Genomic DNA, 20,382 nt, shown 5'->3' on the forward strand with positions numbered 1-20,382 from the left:
GTTAACACATTAGCATTTCTCTGCTCAACTACTTGCCATTGAGTATCTGGTGTTTGATTTACATTCTTAAAAATGTGTCGCTGTGCAAAAAAAATATTTCAAGTCCTGTAGGGTTGTGGTGTTGAATATTTTAGATATACAACTACAATCGGGTGTTGGAAGAAGAAAACACCTTAAACATGCACATTAGCAACACTTCACGTTCCAGTTTCTTATGCATCAATATGTGGGTGGAAAAAAAAGGTATAGTTCAAAATGGCTACAGAGCTGTTCAGTATACACAGATGCAGCAGTAAAGCACTTGTTCATAGCAGCATGTTGGACCTCCAGCAGCAGCACCGGTGGAGTCACTGGTACCCAGCATTGGTCCTCCGCCTTTTTCTGTCCCGAAGCTCCTCAAAGAACTCGTTTACTGCTTCCACGGTGATCGTCTGATGTAGGAAAAGGTGAGGGGGATTTCATGTTGAAGCATGAGGCGATAAAATTATCATGAAGAAAATTCTCACCTTTCCTTCAGCAGCACACCGCTCAAAAAACACGTCGATGGATGTCGTTAGCTCATTGAAACCTGATGGAATGACAAGGATTCATTAAAACCAGGGTTCTTGCCCGTGCTGTTGAGCACCCGGAAGCTAAACATAGTCCACAATACCTTTAACATTTGATCCTGAGAGAGTTATAAATTTCAAAATACAACACGTGATCCCCTATTCTGTGAAAAATTCCTGGTGACAACACTTAGTCATTTCCCTCCTGCCACACTCACCATAAATGACCTCCAGCTGCTGTATGTGGTTCATGGAGCTCGTCAGCGCCATCAGGGGATGTTGGCCGAACGGTTCACTGAAGCTTTTCTGCTCGTACGCCAGCATAGTGTCGGACTGATCAAGGAGGAACTGGACCTCGGCTGCCACGTACGCCCTCTGCTCAGCGCCCAAAGGAGAATGGAAACAGATAGAATGAAGCCCTAATGTGACTATCTGTGGACATGTGGAAGTTTCACAAATAATGCAGGTGACCTTACCTTACAGGCGGTGCAGGTGCAGAGCTCAGAGCGCCAGCTGTAAGGCCAGAAAACAGCTCCCAGTCTGGGTTTCTGCAGTGCATGACTCTGCAGCTCCTTCAGTTTGCATTCTAATGTGTTGTTGGGATTGTCTGTCATCTCATCAAGGTTACGTTTGCTGGGAGATTTCCCGATTGCCTAAAAGAAACCGTTCAATTAAACAGTTGAATGTAGTCACATAATTCCTTAGGATTCATTAACTGAAATCTGACAGGGTAAAACAGTGAGGAAAGTGACCAGAAGTCTGGATAAAGCTTGGAAAAGCAGTGCATCATGGGTCTTTTCTCATCTAATTACTCAAGATGATGGGAAAGCATGATATGAGCTGGAACTGGCTTTCTAGCGCCACCTAGTGGCCACACTAGTGTAAAGACTATGCAGGGGTTATTATTATTACATGATCTGCCCCACAACAAGAAGGTCTGAGGTTCGACTCCCAAGGCAGAGACCTCGGGCTTTTCTTTGTAGTTGGCATGAACTAATATTTATGAGAGCAACACAATCTTTTAGCAGGATGATACTACCAGTAAGAAAAAAAGCTGATTCCAGAAAGGCCCGACTTACATTTTTGCAACATCCTGGATTTTATTTTGTAATTTGATCATGTTTGTTATACTGTGTTACAAATACAGAATAGCCAGTAATAGCACACAAAGTAATAATATGCACCAACTCATATTTTTATACTGCATTTTGTTTGAACTACATTCAGATTTGAGAAAGTGAAAGTATAGAAATATGTTTGAGATTTTGTGTGGTGTTATTAATTTGAAAAACAATAATATTCAGGCTCTTTCCTCTTCCTGCACTGTATATCCATTTCTGTGATATTATGTATTGTTATTGTAACTGAGGGTGCATGCACTGCAACTTTTATGACGAATAAGAAGCCAATAGAAACCAATGCTGAGACCAACAAGACGTGATGTCATCTGTTACTGAGCAGTGAGACTAAAGGGCGGACACGTAAAAAAAAAAAAAAAAAAAGTTTAAAAGTAGTAAAGGGTTAAACATGATGTTATTTAGTCAATTAATCACAGAAAACAACTGAAGCATGTGATCACACACTGATCATGTGAGTTTGATAAGTTTTTAACACCTGTCAGCGTTTAATAAGAGATGCTGTAACTCACAATTAAAAAATATGTAACTTATGAGACTTGTCAGTGTTTTGATGAATAGTTTCTTGGAATTCGGCACTAAACATGAAATTCAAATGAACAGAGGGGTCAGCTTAGTGGTGCCGTGTGGATGTCACATCCAACACTGCTCCTGGTGCAGGTGAGCAGCGTGCATGGAAGATGTGCACAATGCTCATCTCCCTAAAAGCAACACTGTTCATGGAGTTAGTCATCGGGGAGCCTTCACTCTGCCCTGTGACTGTCCCTGAACAGCCCCTCCCTCTCTGTATATTTACAGCGTTCTCATTATTAATCTCTGGATCCTTAATGAATATGGACATTTATACCATGTAGTAAACGGAGGCGATGGATACGCACATATGCATGCATATTATTATTACTGAAGGTTTCAACACATGAAGGCTGATTAAAATTAAACTCATTAAAAATATGGTACACATTAAACACATAATAGGACTATGATTCTCAATTTAAATTCTTAATTAAGCATTTACTATGATATCGCTGTTTCATTTCCTTTTAAAATACTGCATTAAAGCAGTATTTTATAACCTTATGAGTCTTTTTGACTCCTTTTCCCTTTTGTAGATCTTTGAGTGTTTTAAAGCATCATTAAATGACTTCTTTAATGATGATGATGTGGTTTCATATGAGTGCGTCTGTAGTTAAACCTGGTCGGGAGCAGGTTTGCGCCACAGACTGTGTTACTATGGTAACTAAAGTGTTTTCTCTTTGATGAAACGGCAGTTCCAGTTAGAACCCGGCTTAACCGAGCCAGACTCTCAGGTTAAACCTGGACTTAACCCTGACCTGGGTTTTAATCAAATACCCCAAGGAATATTTGCAGACATGAATAATTGTTGGACTCTTACCTTTGGTTCTCTGTGGTTTTCACTGGTGGACACGCCCTCAGCTCTACTTTGACTTGGCTCAGGTTCTCCACCTTCAACACCAGCCTCCTCTTTCTCCTCTGGATGGCTGGTGTTGATCACCGGTGGTGGTACTGAAAGGTTCAAACATCTATTTTAGTCGAATTACCAATCAACTTTGTGATTTTGTTTCAACACTTCCATAAGACATGCGACTTTATGTGTCACCTCAGTCAGAGTCAGCTATTTTTATTATAAGTGATACATTTATTGTAGATACTCAATTTATCCACACTTTAATTACCTGCAAAACGTGCAGCATACTCCCACAGAAAAGGAGCCTTGTTCATACATCCTTCACAGGTCATTTCCTGCAGCTCCTCAGGTTCTTCAACATTACAGCCCAAGTGCTGTTGATGACAAAAAGTTAGCACATAGCAACTAACGTACGACTCATACCAAGTGTGACGTAAAAAATGAATATTTAGCACGTTCACAAAGATAGTATGGAAAGACTGAGTACAATCCTAAGTATGCACTGTGAGCACAGTAGTCATACTCAACCGCCCCATGATGCATTGCGAGCGGAATGTAAATTCATTCTGGGACCGGCTCCATGCTAAAACTCATCATCCTTTCAAAATAAAAGCATCTCTTCTTGTCGGCCATTAGTTTTTAACACATTTGTAAATAGGGCTCTTGTTTTGAACTTAACTGCATGTTTTGTCAGTAGCACAACGGTGAGTCTTCAAAAATCTTATACTTATAGTATATATAGTAGACAGTATAAACTCATTGATTATGTAGTGCATACTGTATATGGGATGCCAATTGTAAAGTTGCACAATTGGCAACATTAAGCAACAAACCACGTTTAAAAAATGTATGTTGAATTTCTTATGTTACCTTTGACCAGATTCAGAGCAATAGTTAAACAGAAATTTGAGATTATTTCTTCTCGTAAAAATATAACATCAATGTTTAATCCAAATGATCAATGTTCAATCGAAATCTAAAGGTTAAAAATAAATCTTAAATGTTGAATCTAAATGTCACAGGTGAAACTAAATATTTAGCTAATATGCAAATTCACAGGAAGTACCAAAATAAAAGCTCATTGGCGTGAATGAAGTATTGCTGTACATCTGGTCAAAAGTGACAAAATTCACACATGTTTTTGAAACATGGTTTGCTGCTAAATATCGCAAAAAAGTTGCTGTTTATTTTAGCATTGTTGCTAAATGTTAATGTTTATTTTAGCGTGCACAACTTTATAATGGGCACCCCATAGTGTATAGTACATTAGTGTGCGGTTTTGAACGCAACTAAAGACTAAAGAGGAGAGATCAACACTTACCTGACTGTGAAACCAATCCTCACAGATGACACACTGAATCATCTCATCACCGCCCTGTGAGAAGAACATGATTATCCTGATGTAAACAGTAGATCAATACTGATTAGTCTGATTCATGTGAGAAAAGACGAGGGATGAGACCAACACAAAGCACATTAAATGGCCAATACAACTTTTTCACTTCCGATATGATACCGATGTTGCAGCCTTGATTATTGGACGATACCGATATTGATCCGGTGCAATATCAGCACGAATCAAGTCCACTTCAGTCATTTTTTACTGTCAGTATATGGTGGAAACAAAAACTTATCAGTGCGCTTATATCGAAGATTTTAAGATGCCGTTTGATCAAATCCGATATTCGTTTTCTGGCTGATATCGGACCGGGACACCTCTAGAAAAGATGACATGACACACACCTGATCATCTGTGTACAGGCTGTCACATGTGCAGTAGCAACCGCTGAAGTTGTGATTGTAGAGGTTTCTTGGGTTTTTGTCACTTTTGTCCTTTTTGAGCACAAGAACAGAGACGTAAAATGAAAACCGTGCAGAACTCTGCAGTGAATCAGCATGAATGTTGACACAAAAAAAAATACATTTTAGAATACACACAGCATTGAGTTGACACTTGAAATCTCCAAATTTGCCATTTCCACAATCGCAGCGGAAATTCCTGAAAATATATATGTAAAATAGGAAAATTAGATAAAGAATTGCATTGAGGGTTTAGAATAAAACCAGCTTTATTTACCTTTTGGTGTAGAGCTCAAAGATTTCATGGCCATCATGGCATTTGTTGACGCATGCCAGACAAACCCCAGCAGGCTCTGCAGCATTAGGAGTGCAAGTGTTGCATGCAAACACCGCCTGTCTCTTCACATAACCCTGCATGAATAAACATTATTAAGACATTATTATTATTATATAATAAGTACAAGGATAAATTATGATGTTAATAGATTGTTTCAGACAGAATATCACGACCAGCCGCAGAGCATGTGGAGCTGTAACAAAGACCGAGCTGAGGCTTATCTCTTACCCGGGAATAAGAGCAGTTTTCCGGGTCGCTTCCTGCACACACACACAGAGCCTCCAGTAGCTCCGCTTCACTAACATTCAGCTCGTTGGGATGTGAGTCATCTGTGTGTGAAGCCATTCTACAGAGAAAGAAGCAGGAATAATAGCAGCGAACAGGAAACCGTGCACTGAATACACAACACAGAGACAGAGGTGATAAATGAGCTCTCAGCGCGGGAATTATGTGCTGGACCACATGACGGAAATGACGTCAGACGAACCAGAATCACTTACACATTTATTTTTATTACTGTATTCATTGATGTGTTTTTTGGGCTCAAATTTTAAAAAAAATTAACGCACAGAATGAATAATATTCAATTTAATTGTAAATGTATTATTATGTACTTTGAACATCAGAAAAACGAAGTACATTTCATTGTAAACCTGTTCATTTTATACAGTAAATTATATATTCACAAATGTAAATTCAACAAAGCTTCTCCCCTCTTTGTAAGCTTTCTTTGTGAATTTAAAGAATATATCGAAACTATATCCCTTATTCATACAATGAGATATAATTGAAAAAAAAAAATACAAACCCTGATAAAATACAATAATATTTTTGAAGTGGAATGATGACTGATTTACCTCTATTATTATTATTATTTTCTTTCAGTTCTGTATATATGACTCTTGCTTGCTTGTCCCCTTTCTGTATCTTTGTACAGTGTACACTTTTGACTGTTGTAAATTTGTATTTAAAAATATATGTATATATTGTAAATAAAAAACCTTTCTTATAGATTTGTTTGATGAGAATTAATATTTTTTTTTTCTTATGAAAATGTTCTTCACACTAAATCTATTTCTGTAACATAAAAGGAGTTTAATTCCATTTTAAAGGCTATCCTTTCCGGCACAGTTGAACCTTTAAAAGGTTACCTTTCTAAATACAGACAAACCAACACAAAGCACAATAAATGGTCTCCTACATACCTGTTCAGGTGCTGCTGCCTGTCCTCACTCCAACTGTTTGAATCTAAGCTGTTGGGCCTTTGTTTGAACGTTTTTTTTGTTCTGGTTTCCAGAATTTGGTTGAAATTTTCCTTTTGCAGATAGAGAACAATCCAGCTGTTTTCAGTTGAATCCCTTTTATGGTCACATTTCTGATTATTTAAACCCCCCTAAAGTGTGTGTTTTAATGTCCATCCATTAACAAAATAAATGAATAGTTATGTAGTTTTAGGGATAATAGTATCCACCTAAATAAACATTTAACTCAGGTTTTATGACACTAGAATAAATACATTTTAAGTCACAATTGGACATGACTGATATATATAATATTATTTTTTTTTTTAAAACTGACTGTAATTACACATCGTGGAATGGTTTATTATGCACAGATAGGAATGTCTGTTTTGTATTGTTATTGTTTTGTATTTTTATATTTTTTTATTTAGTTGAGTTTAAAAGGTTATACCCAGAGTAAATTTAAGCATGAAGACGGCTAAAATAAAAACGTAAAATACTGACTTGTATTATTATTATTATTATTATTATTATTATTATTATTATTATTATTATAGCCCAGTATCGTATATCGTCTCGTGAACTTTAAATATCGTCCCACCTCTAGTGATACATGCTCTATGAATTCCAATGGGATCCATTTGTCTCTTCCATTTATTTTTAATTTTGTTATCATCATTCTTTAATTTGTTTAATACTGTATTGCAATGTATCTTTATTGTTTGTATTTATTATTAGACTTCAATGTTTCTGGAAACACAATTTACTGATAAAAAAAAATAATAATAATAATTAAAATTAAAATAAAACTTGAAGCGAAGCAAATTCATTGTGGCACCGACATTCCCCAGCAGATGGCGCTACTGACATTATTAGGTTTTTTTTTTTTCCTTATTTCTTCTTCTTTTTAAGCTACACAGGTGTTACGCAACAGGGTAATAAGTGAAGGAGTGGTAACGCCGGTGTAGCTATCAAATGTGTCCGGGCCATAGACATTTTATATTGCGGAGTTTCAACCTTTTATATAGTACACGAACTGCGATAAAAACACTAATAAAACAGGCCGACCGGATGGAGACGCATTTCGCGCATGCGCGCCGGAGCTTGGACTAATTTGGACGTCCGGACACATTTGGTGCCTACACCCGGCTCTTACTGCCTGAACAAAGAAACCCCAAAATGAATGAGTCACATTATTTCTGCTTTGTGCGCACAGTGTACAAAGTGTAAGCTGACTGACAATTGAAGCCACGCCCACATGAACAAACCCAACTGCTCTAAGGTGTTGCCTGATATGACTGACGGTTTCCCGCGACAAGACAGTCGGAGAAACTATCATCCCTTGTATCATAAGGTAATGGCTGTTTGTTTGTTTTTGTTTGTTTTTTACAAAAATAATTGTTTGAACATCATAACCTGAACTGGAGTGACTTAATCCAGTTATCAATTTATTATGGTCATATTTGCCATCAAATTTGTTTCACCTATAAACCAGATAATTATGAGCATTAGCACCAGTCTAAGGGCTGTAAGGTTTATATGAAATAGAGTAAAGACCAAGACAGCAATACAACTCACAATAAAATAAATGTATTCACCAATGCTGACTGTTGGTCACAGTTTCGGTCAAACTTGACCTCCTGTTCTGAGCTTACTTTCTAAATAAACATGTGAGTGGTGGTGATGCTCCCCTGGTTTTGGTTTAAAGCTAATCCTTTAGATATACCAATTTGAAAATCACCAAATGGATCCTAAACCCACCAAATTTTAGGACATTTTTAGACGTTGACGTTCTTCTGAATTATTGAACTGATTACAAATGCATCCTAGTGGCCCGGAAAGGCCACCAACCTGGCAACGCTGCCTCTTCAAAGACCGTAGGAAAAAATATCAACTCATAATGTTAGGAACAGAGTGGTATAATAATCCAAAGAAACTGTCTCTGTGGAATCATTACATTACATTCAATAAAAGTTTTAGTGATTTCAGATTCAGAATCGATAACTGTTTAGTTATTAACGGACTCAGAATGAGCAGGCGTGTCTAAATCCCCCCTCATACATTGTAAAAAGACAATTTTGACGACAATATTTCTAAAGTAAATGTCTGAATAATTAGGGTATAAGTGAAATTTCTTTGCTACATGAAGAGGTTAAATATTGATCGTTGAATTCAACCATGAATGTCAAATATTACAGTATATTCTGAGATTATAATTTTTTGTAGAATTTAGTAAATTCAGTAAATGTATGTCTTTTAGTTGATTGCAAAGATGGATGGATAGAAGGTAGATGAAAGAAGGTATTATTATTATTATTATTATTATTATTATTATTATTATTATTATTATTATTATTATTATAATAATAATAATAATAATAATAATAATCATTAGATTAAATTAGATTATACTTTATTTTATCCCACACAGAGCAAGAAAGCTAGACACAAATACAGAAAGTAAAAATTAAGAATAAAAAATATTGGTCGAGATAACGGTACAGAAAATATATAAATAAGCGGTAAGCGGGGTTTTACAATGAATAACAATATTGATTATATATATATATATATATATTTATGTATATATATGAAACCTTTCTATAAATATATTGTTTAAAACTCCTACATTATTATTATTATTATTATTATTAATAAATATTATTGTTGTTATATAAACATTAATAATAATCAGTCCCCCTTGTGGGATTAATAAAGGCTATCTTATAGTATTATTATTATTATTATTATTATTATTATTATTATTATTATAATAATAATAATAATAATAATAATAATAATAATAATAATAATAATAATAATCATCATCATCATCATGTCAATAAATATATATGTTTGAAAGCGCCTGACTGTCGCGTTTTACACATCGCTGTCTGTATTTTCCGGGTGTTGCTGAAGGCAGCGGCGGCAGCGGTCTGTTGGACTCTGGGTGTGTGCAGTCAGTGAGTGAGTGAGTCAGTCAGTCAGTGAGAGCAGCAGCTCAGAGCTACAGTCACAGTGACAGAGAGAGAGGGCTCAGAAGAACAGACAGCAGGGACCCAGCTACAGCTACAGACCTGTCTGTCATCTTTCACCGAGGCCGTTGCTCATTCGTACCGAGCATGGGAACCTACCCTCCGCTACTCTGAGGAGGAGGAGGACGACACGGATTCAGGGGGAACTGTGCTCGACTACCAGGTTAGTTAGTTAGCCCGCCGTGGCCCCTTGCTGTCATTACCTATTAGTAGTTAGAGCTCCACCTGTGTGCTAACCAGAGGTTGGCTAACACCGTCACATGTGGTGTGCGTGCGTGTGTGAGTGTACTGTAGTCCGTTTACGACTGTCAGATCGTTAGCACGCTAGCTTACGTCTGTCTCCTAATTGCACGCTGTGGGTCAGTTCGCGGCTAGCCCGCTAACGTTAGCCGCTGAGATTAACGGCAGTGGGGGTCCGAACAGATGCTCACACCAAAAATCTGCGTTACTTTACATCTGGAAACAGACTCGAGCTGACCGTAGTGAGGGCGTTTGTTTCCAGAAGGCAGAGCTGCACTAAGCTCCACCTCTGGCCCCTGATAATAAGCGACTTTACCTCTGTAGGATGATGTCAGACTGATGTAGGATCACTGCTCTGTGTCCAGGTTCAGCCTCCAGTCCCACCAGTGACCTCCACAGCCGCAGCACAGCAGACATGCAGACCTTCCTGAGAGGCCGGAGAGTTGGCTACTGGCTGAGCGAGAAGAAGATGAAGAAGCTGAATTTCCAGGCCTTTGCTGATCTGTGCAGGTATGTTTGATGATCCTCATTGTAACACTCCATTTATCAACAAACAAAAAAAACACATCTGCAGTGAATTTTGTCAGAGGCAGACAGTGTTCCAGCTGTTCCAGTGTGACTAAGTGTTAAGGGGCTAATACCAGTCAAACCTGTTCGTTTTGAGGTTATTTATCATTTCACACTGATCCCCAATGAATTCCCAAAGAATGGCTGACGGCTTAACAATAATCATTTTCTCACAGTTCTAGTTTAGCAGTGCATTAACACAGGCTGTGTTTGAAATCGCATACTCGCGTACTACACACTAAATGAGTATACACTGGCTACTATCTACTTTTTTCTCTACTGCGTATGATTGAGCGGGAGATCTTTGGTCATGTTGTTGATGTAATGTGTTTGTTGATGATTTTAAATGTTCTTATTGATTTTAAGGTGTTGAATGTTTTATCATGTAAAGCACATTGAGTTGCCTTGTGTATGAAATGCGCTATACAAACAGATTTGCCCTGTCTTACTATAAGTATGATTAAGATGATGACCGTTCCCACTGAAGTGTACTTCCAAGTTTCCTAAGATGTATTTCGAACTTACGACAGAAACCTGAGGCACACTGAGACTAATTATCTCCGTTAATTCTCTACCTGTGAAAGTTCTGAAAGCATTTTAAAACGAAAAAGTGACCAAGTAGAATATCAACATGTGCTCATTTGATCCATAAAACTTGCATAAACACATTTTATGCCAACTTTTCGGAGACCTGCTATTGTGCAACTGACAAAACTTCCATTTAACTTCAAAACAAGAGTATGCCATTTTGAACACGGCCAATGTGTCCTCAAAGTTAATGAGTTAATGAAGCAAAAAGGAGCTGCTGCAACTCAGACTGCTGAATTCTTCAATGCTGGTTCTGATCGATTTATAAGTGTTACTGAAACCAAACAGTTGGAGGGAAGTTGAGGTTTTGGGTAATGTTCTGCTGGAAATGGATGTTTCTTGCCTTCCATGCAGATGTTGCTTTGATATGTTACCCCTACTTTTGCCCCTGATTGCAGGGGCTTCTCAAGGTTTGACGATGTCTAAGTTTGACATGAAATCTCCAGATCTTGAGCCAAACAAGCATATTTTTAATGCTGAAATGTAGAGGTCTAGTGCAGTTCATGCTATGATGGGCAGTAGTTGATTTCTTTGCTACAAGGACAGGCAAATATTTTAAAAGTAATTAAAAATTAATCAATATCATAATAAACTAGGTATTCTGATGCAGTGGACAACATTAAAAGCCTGCATTGACAATATATTGAACTGCAAAACAACAGGTTCTCCCGCTGATGGTTGTGAAAATTCCGGTATATAAAATAATAAAGTAATTATTTGTGATTTTTTTTTTTTTTTTTCTTTTCAAAGTTGAAGGGAACTGTTGTGTTAACAAGATGATAAAACCTTTTTAAGCATTGTTTGAAGAAAAAAAAAAAAGTGAAGGTGAACATGCATTACTGCATAATTAACCCATAACGGCTGTAAACACTGTAGGCTTTAAGCTGTTGAGACTTGAACATTCAAGTTTTTTTTGGTTCACTTCAGTACCAGATTGAGCCTGCAGGCCTCGAGTTTGACACACCTGACTTAAATGATCAGAGATCATCTAAACAAAAATTTCACAGCTCATGCCTTCATCACTTGTTTTTTCACATCCCAGTGATTTAAGGGAACCTATAGAGAAACTAATAAAATAGATTCTGTGACAAATTTTCAAAATCAATGAACAGAATATACATAAAAATGAAATAAAATACATGTTTTACAACTTTTTCTTTTTTTGTGGACCAATAAAAAATGGTCCATGGACAAGCACGGGTCCACGGCCCGATATATGAGGACCACCGATAAAGAGAACCGACATAGCTCTGTCTGTCTTTCTCTTTGCTTCTCATACACAACACCAAGGACGTGTTCTGTACTTTGCTTGGACCTTTTTATAATAGGAAGTTGGCACAGGATGGGCTTGTTTGTTATGTCTTGACCTGATGCTTGTTGAGACATGGTCCAAAGGGGAATGTGTGGATGTGGGACTCTAGATAAACTGTAAATAAAGCAATGAATGGGCATTATTATTGTTGTACTATCATTATTATTATTATTATTATATTATTGTTCAGTTAGTTTAAAGTGCACAGAAATGCACTAATAAGTAAATTTTATTAGTAGCATTAACCTTCTTCCCAGTGCAGTCGCATGCTTTGGCTGTAAATGGGATGTTGGTGATTTATCTGAATACACACAGATATTTGTTTAAACGTACAGTCATAACATGGACTAATTAAAACATGAACATTTGTTCTTTCAAGGATTTGTTTTAAGAGTGAGACATGGCTTTGTTTTGTTTATATGCACACACTTCTTGTAGTTATCCACAGTGATAAGTAGGAAGATTTAATGAAGAGTGGCTGTATTTTCTGACTGCCATCAGCTTTTTCTCACTGATTCACTGTAGAAGTTATTTATACATCTTTATGTTTGGGCTTCAGGGTAAAGCTGCAGCTTTGACATAATTTTTTGGAACAAGTCTTGGCCTATCTATATAAGAGCTCCAGTCACACACATTACAGTTAGACAGTATGAGAAAATGTCATGTTTTAGTTTTCACTTCAGAAAGAATGCAACCTGTGCCAGTCAGGCACTTTGGCTATATGCTTTGAAGAACTTTCACCTACACAAACAAGACTCCGGCTTCACAAAGCAACCTGATTGAACCAGGTCAGATTACTGCACTGTAATCCAACAATCATTTTTAATCTCCTCATAAACCCCCAGCACAGCACACCCTCGCCCTCTGCCTCTGTTCATCGGCTCCACCCCCGTCATCCCTCGTGACAAGAGCTAGATTTACACTGCTGTACAATGTAAAACCTTTCAGTTTTACAACAGGTTGATTTACATTTAAATGCAAAAAACGCCATTTTCATTTTGTAGCTTGTGAAAGAAAACTGCATGAGACAAGGCCCTACTTGGTCGATTTTGTCGGAATCAGAATCTGTTTTTGTTATACAGTTAATCACTGGTTGTAAAGCCATGTTAAGTTAACTGAAAGCAAATCTCTCCTAGCGAGCGTCAACCTGCTGTAGGTTTGTACCACATTAGTCTAACAAATCATCTACTATATTTATTATTCATATCACAAATCAATGGAATATAAAAATCAAGTTTCCTTCAAAGTGATGCCAATCTACCTAATGCCCCTTAGCTAATGGGTTTAAATTTTAATTAAATTTTTTTTTACTTATTTATGTAAGAAATGTTTTTTAGGTTAATTATAATCAACTTTTAGCCTTCAAATACACGTACTATCCCTTTAAATGTGGGCATCACCATTTTGGAGATTTCAGCCAATTAGTTTACTTGTATTATGTTGACGTTGCGTCAGGCTAACTCTCGACATTTCTGCTCCAATAGAGAATCTATGGTGAAATATCATCTAAATCCTACATTTTAGCACTTAGTTATGTATAATTCAGTTTCCTGGACGTTATGATGTTATTCTTAAGAAGACCAGGAACATTACTGGGGACGGATTTTATCGTTGCACTCACTAGAAAATGTTTCGCGTCTCTAACTCTGCATATGAGACCCGTTCTGCAAATCTGCTTCTGTTGACAGTTCCTAAAATTAATTCTCCTTTAGGTTTGTTGTCCTTTCAGTCTGCTGCAGCAAGAGACTGGAATGACTTAGAAAACAACATTGAGGCTGCTGGACGCTCTCATCTCCAAGCTGCATTTTAATGCTTTTAATACCAACCATTTTTAAGAAAAATGTAGCTGTTACCACTGTGTTTTTGCCGCGTTGTGTGTTTGTTGTAGCTGTCTTTTGTATGTAATCTTTATACTGTATTGTATTTTTTATATTATGTTAGTTTAATCTATTGTTAAGATTGTCTAGTTTGTTTAATTTTAATCTGAATTTAAAATAAAATAAAAATTCACCTTCTCAAATATAAAATTTGTTAAATTAAAGTGCAGTATGAAAATATCTGAGCTGGCTTGTCCTGTCAGTTTGTGCACTAATCCTGGCTACTGCCAGAAATTTGTGATATCAAAATGGGGTCATCACCAAAAAAAGTTTAGGAACCACTGGTTTAACCTCATCAAACAAGTTGGAGTTTGGGAATGGAGCGCTGGCGTGAGTAATCACTGTCATAATTTGTCAAACTTGTCGGCTTCCTCGGGGGTTGGTAGTTCTTTTGAAGTTTTTTTTTTTTTTTTTTTTATTGCATATGCTGCTTCGAAATTGCCTCTCATTCCTAAATGAAGTTTACATATTTTAATTGAGCCATCTTTTTATTTTTGGTTGCGTATTCCTTTAACTTACGAAGCAGTATCGTTGCCAGTCTTCCACCTGAAGTGTGCAGCTGACCCATTTGTGGAGTTTGTCCTGTCTCGTACAGCTGGACCTTTGGGGTCTTCTGCCGGTCACAGCCACTTGCGTTGTCACTTAAATCACAACAATCTAGAGGCTTCTCTCCAGTTTGCCTACAAGTGATTGGAGAATAATCTCATACCCTTGAGAAACAGCCAACTCCAACATCGGAGAGATATAAAAATATTGACTCTTAGTCCTGTCATGGCAAGGCCACCACATTCTAAATCAACAAGTCTAATATGATTTAGTCATATCAAAGTTATGACTGTATCTAGTCTTGTTGGGTTCTTTCTCTCTTTCTTACTATGGACGTTATATTCTGTTAAGCGCTCTGAGATGACTTTGTTGTAATTTGCGCTATATAAATAAAGTTCAGTTGAGTTAAAGCAAAGTAATTACGGTATCTGCTTTTAGGAAAAGACTTGATCAACCTGTAATGAGCAGTCAATCAAAATCCTATGCAGTGATTAGGAAGGTCATGGGTAGGTTTCTGTGTGTAAGTTATCGTGCAAAGTTCATGATTCAAAAACGGCAAGGTTACAATAAAAAAAAAAAACAACCAAGGGATACAAAGTTATTGTCATCATTCAAATTTGAAGATACTCGAAAAGTATTTGAAACGACAATTTGAGAATAATAGAACATTTGACAAATGTGAATCAAGATGTCAAATACGGTAAAAACTAAGATGTGCAAAAGGTTGACTCAGTGTTTTGGTAATTGGACGGTGGAAACGGATCTGAATAGTATGACAAAGTCTCTCTTCCACTCTGCTGTAGCAGCGTTACAGAGCAGACAATCAACGCGTCTGAGATTAAGCGATACTGAAAGCCCCATTCACTTGACATGAAACACGCCAGCTGCAGTATTAAATGTCCACATTGTTATGCGACCGTGAATGGTTGCACCACCGTTACCATGGGGCTGAAACCACCAAAAACAACTGGTTTTGACTGGCTGAGTTAGTGGCTGTGCTGGGTTGGATTGTTTCTCTGTGTGAGTTGGGATCTGGTTGTTTTTTGCCTTTAAAGTTTTTTTTTTTTTTTTTTTTTTTCCCAACTCACTGAATTCCTTTGGCCATCGTGTGCAATTGGGCTAAAGGGGACTCTTGATGTGCACGAACTGCACCAGGATTGCGTAAACACCCCCCACCTTCTCTCCTTCTCTATGCCAAGGCTTTTGTTTTGCTCTTGTGAAGGAATTGAGGCCACAGTGATGCCATCAGGTTTTCTTTATGTGAGGTGAGAACTGTCCTGATGTATTGTGTTGAAGGCGTCTTGAATTCAAACTTAAAGTAGCAGTTGCTTCTGTCAAAGATAATTGAAGGGAATCCAGTCTGACTCACTAAGAAGTGAATCGTGACCCCAGTGTTGAAGAGTTTGCTAATTGCTCATAAACTGATGAGATTTACATTGTGATTAAACTTCTATTTTCATGAGGATTTAAAGAACTATGTCTTGATAATCCTGTTTTATAATGCATATATGTCATTTTATCTGTTGAGGAACATTCCGTCAAACTGTTTCTCATCATACTCAGAAGAAGAAATAAAATTTTCATCAATCTAGATTGTGAACCACATGTCTGTGAAGCTAGCTCTTTAATTTTATGTCAGATATCACAGCAATATACTCACTGTTCAGGTATACTTCCTGTCATATATCATCACCAATTGAAAGCTAATTATACAAATTTTTTCCACTCAAAATTTCCCAAATTTCGTTCCTGAGTTTACCCATTTCATTTCAGGTTCATCAGCTTTTCCTAATTAGGAGTAATGTCTGGCTATTAAACTTCCTGAAACCATGCCAAACATGCTTAATGCTGTTAATTGAGTTAAATATTGTCATTGATTTCATATTTCGCAGCTGTAGAAGTGCGCCAAAATACATAGCACGAGACTTGTCCGTCTGTTTTTGCTATACTTGCTAGACAATTTGCCTCCCGTTTTGCTGTGAAAAATCTTTGTGGAAATTTATGATATTGTTTCAAAACATGTAGATGAGGGTTAGGTTTATGTCATATAGCTGTTTGCACTTCAGGAGGCATGTCCTGTTTATTACAAGATTTCGTAGCAAGCTTTTTGTGAGTTTTGAAATGTCCCTCTCTCTGTCCGCCTGTTTAATGGTGAATTACATGTAAATGGGTGATATGGTCCTAAAACAAGTATGCAAGGGTGTATTCCGTGTCGTATTGCAATTCCCACTTGATTTTGTTTAAAAATAATTTTAAGATAATAACAATTTCCAGTTCAGGAAGTGAATCTTCTAGTTTTCTTCTGTTTTCCATGATCAAGAAAAATCAGAGGCCTACCTATAAATGGTAATTAACTTTGATTTGTGTAATCCAAGCAGTTGAGAACCACAGCTTTATATGATAAAGAAAAGTTGCTAAACTGTAACAGTGCTGTAAATTTCCCACCCTTCAACATAGTTTTCATGAGACCAGTTTAGTGTCAGTGTCTACTGAAGAGCAATAGAATGAGGAATATTTCTGTTTGATCTTTCCATGTTCCAGTTTCTCCCTCCATCAATTAATTTTTGTGGGAAACTGGTCATGGTTGTCTCAATATGGTGGTTGGAGTCAACCCTGGGTCAACTGACCACTTCTTCAATGACAAAATGATTGCTTTCACCTTCTCACAAAGTCTTTGAAACTCTTGCTTGAGATGTCGAATGCAGTGTAAAACGTGGATTAGCAAAATCATACACACGTCAGGGAATTTTGAACTAAAAATAACCAGTACACCAACTGATGATTTGGTGTGGAATCACTGAGACTCACTGAGTTCAGTGGGCTAATGAAAATGAATTAACTTTTCATTTGGGGGTGAAAAATGCGAGAATGTGTTTGTTTTCCAATTAACTTCAAAGAACATCTTACTGAATGCAATTGGGATTCATGACCTTAAGGCTTTTTTTATATTCAGTTTCCTGAATGTTTTGGCATTCATTTATTCCTCTATTACAACTTTAATCACATTTTCTTCTCTTTGTCTCTTCTCTTTCAGGAAAAGAGGAATAGAAGTTGTTCAGGTATGTGGTCCAGTCTTACTCATAACTGTTGCTTTGAAACAATCTATTTAATGCATTAGCACCTCCCACAGAAACAATGCCTCAGTCTGTAAAGCAGGTCATGTTCATCGTAAGCTGTGATGAAACTAATCTCAACATATTTCAACACCTGCCAGCCTCTCGTCTGTTAACAGTTATTTGTCTTAGGGATTGTAGTTACTCATTTTGTTAGTGCGTGCGTATGTGAATGGTTTAAACGTTGAGAGATTCCGTTTGGAGTCATAGACACCCACACAAACATTTGAGTTTCAGATGACAAAAGAGCTTCAGCACAGAATACACGTCATATTGGTATATTCTGGGAATCTTGTCATTTATGTATCCCTATTCAAGGCTGCCTGGTTACTCTTTAGAAACTACAATCCTCAGGGAAATAAAGGCTAGGAGTTTGTACAGCAGAGGTAAACAGAGCACACCCAGTAGCATGGTAACAGTCGTCACCAAATCTGAGGAGCTCAGTGCGAAAAAATATTTGTCAGAAAAAAGAGCTTAAGGTGGAAATTACTCTGCTTTCACTGCAAAGTTTCTTAATCTGTCTTTTCTTTCTGGATGTTTTTACCCTCTCTGTGCTGATCATATCTGCACACTCTTAAAGGTGCCTGGTACTGGCATGCATTCAGTCCCTCAAGGGAGACAACAGAGCCACAGGTGCTGGATTTCTACACCCTTGCATTCTTTTTATCCTTCACTGCCTGCTGTCCACAAAACTCTTAGTTCCAGATCTGATTAAAGTCCTCATTTCCAGCTGGGCTAGTTTGAGTCCAAACTATAGATTTGTGTGCCTGTACTGCCACAGCTAACACAGAAAGAGTTGTTGTGTTGTTTAAGCTGTGTTTTTGAAATCCCTTTAGAATGATAGGTTGTTGTATTGCAGTTGATAATACCAAGACTTTATTTACAACTCAAATAATAAAAAGAACCTTAAATGATAAAACAAAAACAAATCCTCCTTACTCTGTTTCATCTATTTGTTTGTATCAATTGACTCATTCTTAAATAACTACAAAAAATATGACAAACACTAAAAAAGAGATAAGGCTAAAGTAAAACTAATGAAAATACGTAAAACACCTTTCAGTGGAGGTCAGGTTGTAATAAAGTATAACAATTGACAAAAAAGTGAGAAGAAAACAAATCAATTGACTCAATTTTAGTTTACTACTGGAACTATGACAAACACTAAAAAGAGGAAAGGCTATCGTAAAACAAATGAAAATATATTAAAAACCTTTCATTAAGGTTTAAAAATGTAAAGAGAAAACAAAAAAATGTAAAATTCTGATATTTCCCCAACATCTCCTACAATGATACCAGAATTTTGTCTTTTTTTAATTAACAATTAATGATTAGCTCTTCATATTTTTATTTTTCTAATACTTTTCTCTATCAAAGGAACAGGTCATACTAGATTTACAGAGAAAATAAATGATTGCTGCATTTGTATTGCACTCGTACGGGTTTTTCATCATTTAGTCGCGCATTACGAAAAGACAGGCTTGAACTTTGCAGCCCTTGTGTTGAGATATGAAGTCCATTTAGCCTTCAAAGATAAAATACAGCTGCAGATTTATCTTTTTCTGGCAGTTTTAAAATCCAACCTTGTCCCTCTACTATGACAAATGAGCCAAGTGTGGCGATAACAAGCTAACCCTGGAAATGCAAGGTCAGAATGGATTTAGAGTAAATAACACATTAATTACCGTCATTTACAGGCCCAACCATGAGATATTGATTGTTTCAATCACAATGATATCGGCCTAAATTTGATAAGTGGTACTCACTTGGAAAAATGATTAACATAAACGGGGGAACCCACACCCAGGCTAAGGTTTGTGGAGTTATCTGAGAACCCAGGTAATATGTTGTGAATTCATAACCTATCCTCTATACCCCAGAACAACCTAATGCTGGGCGATATATCAATATTTTAATTTATGTTGATATATGTTGCAAGCACGATATCACACGGAACATCGTTTGTATCGATTTAGTTCATTTTGCGTTAAAATAGCAATACTTTTATTTCCATTGGCCGCAAGTCCACACCTATTTCTCCTCTCCCTCTCCCGAGTCCATGTCTCACACCCACAGCCACTGTGAATCCGTGTATCATTAGTTCATTTGTTTTTCATTATGCAACAACAACATGAAAAAAGAAAAAAAACACTCATTATTTTTTTTGATTTTCATGATTTTGTTACATAATGAAAAACGAATGAACAAATGATACACGGATTACTGTGCCCTACGAAAAAACGAGTGAAAGCACTGACTTACAATTTTGCTAAAGACATGGTTTCAATGATTACAAAAGAAAGTCTATGACACGCATAATGCTCAGTAAAACACTGTGTGAGTGTGTGAGTGTGCGTGCTGTAGAGATCCGGAGGTCTCCGCTGGTCGATGATGTTGTAAACAAGACTCAAAACAACTTGTCACCATCACGCTGCACTTTTATTGTATGCAGGGGAAGCTCAAACACTGCTTATATGTGGTTTCAGATGGGACAGTAACAGAAAAGTAACATGAAACTCCGTCCATGCGGCGAGCTCAGTACAAATCAGGTCCGACTCAACTCTGACCTTACGTTACCATGGCCCTTAAAGGAACAGTCCTCAGAAGGCGATCATT

The 20,382-nt window shown here is 37.1% G+C and overlaps 2 protein-coding genes across 3 annotated transcripts in view; one reads left to right on the plus strand and one right to left on the minus strand.

Annotated features, from left to right (window-relative positions):
* ubr7 (ubiquitin protein ligase E3 component n-recognin 7) lies at nucleotides 1–10,197 on the minus strand. The gene is made up of 12 exons (XM_028437340.1): nucleotides 10,080–10,197; nucleotides 5,476–5,593; nucleotides 5,188–5,321; nucleotides 5,049–5,109; nucleotides 4,854–4,943; nucleotides 4,432–4,485; nucleotides 3,379–3,484; nucleotides 3,078–3,208; nucleotides 1,025–1,201; nucleotides 767–923; nucleotides 507–568; nucleotides 1–431 (listed from the first exon to the last, which is right to left on the minus strand). The coding sequence occupies exons 1-12, from the start codon at nucleotides 10,178–10,180 to the stop codon at nucleotides 348–350; spliced, it is 1,275 nt and encodes a 424-aa protein (XP_028293141.1). The 5' UTR covers nucleotides 10,181–10,197; the 3' UTR covers nucleotides 1–347.
* itpk1b (inositol-tetrakisphosphate 1-kinase b) overlaps nucleotides 9,411–20,382 on the plus strand; it is a 40,684-nt gene continuing 29,712 nt past the window's right edge. Inside the window, exons 1-3 of one of the 2 annotated variants that reach the window (XM_028437338.1) lie at nucleotides 9,411–9,686; nucleotides 10,129–10,273; nucleotides 17,688–17,712. In XM_028437338.1, the coding sequence (XP_028293139.1) occupies nucleotides 10,179–10,273; nucleotides 17,688–17,712 (120 nt within the window). In that variant the 5' untranslated portion in view covers nucleotides 9,411–9,686; nucleotides 10,129–10,178. The remainder of the gene's footprint in view (nucleotides 9,687–10,128; nucleotides 10,274–17,687; nucleotides 17,713–20,382) is intronic. The other variant, XM_028437339.1, reaches the window with a different exon arrangement.

Source organism: Gouania willdenowi, chromosome 22 (genome assembly GCF_900634775.1).
Source record: "Gouania willdenowi chromosome 22, fGouWil2.1, whole genome shotgun sequence".
NCBI lineage: Eukaryota > Metazoa > Chordata > Actinopteri > Blenniiformes > Gobiesocidae > Gouania > Gouania willdenowi.

Bases quoted from the DNA above. Each gene is read 5' to 3' on its own strand.
- ubr7 (XM_028437340.1), bottom strand. From the start codon at position 10,180: ATGTCTGCTGTGCTGCGGCTGTGGAGGTCACTGGTGGGACTGGAGGCT. The intron at 5,110-5,187 runs GTAAATAAAGCT...ATATATTTTCAG, and splicing joins TTTGAGCTCTACACCAAAAG to GAATTTCCGCTGCGATTGTG. The intron at 924-1,024 runs GTAAGGTCACCT...GGCGCTGAGCAG, and splicing joins GCACCTGCACCGCCTGTAAG to AGGGCGTACGTGGCAGCCGA.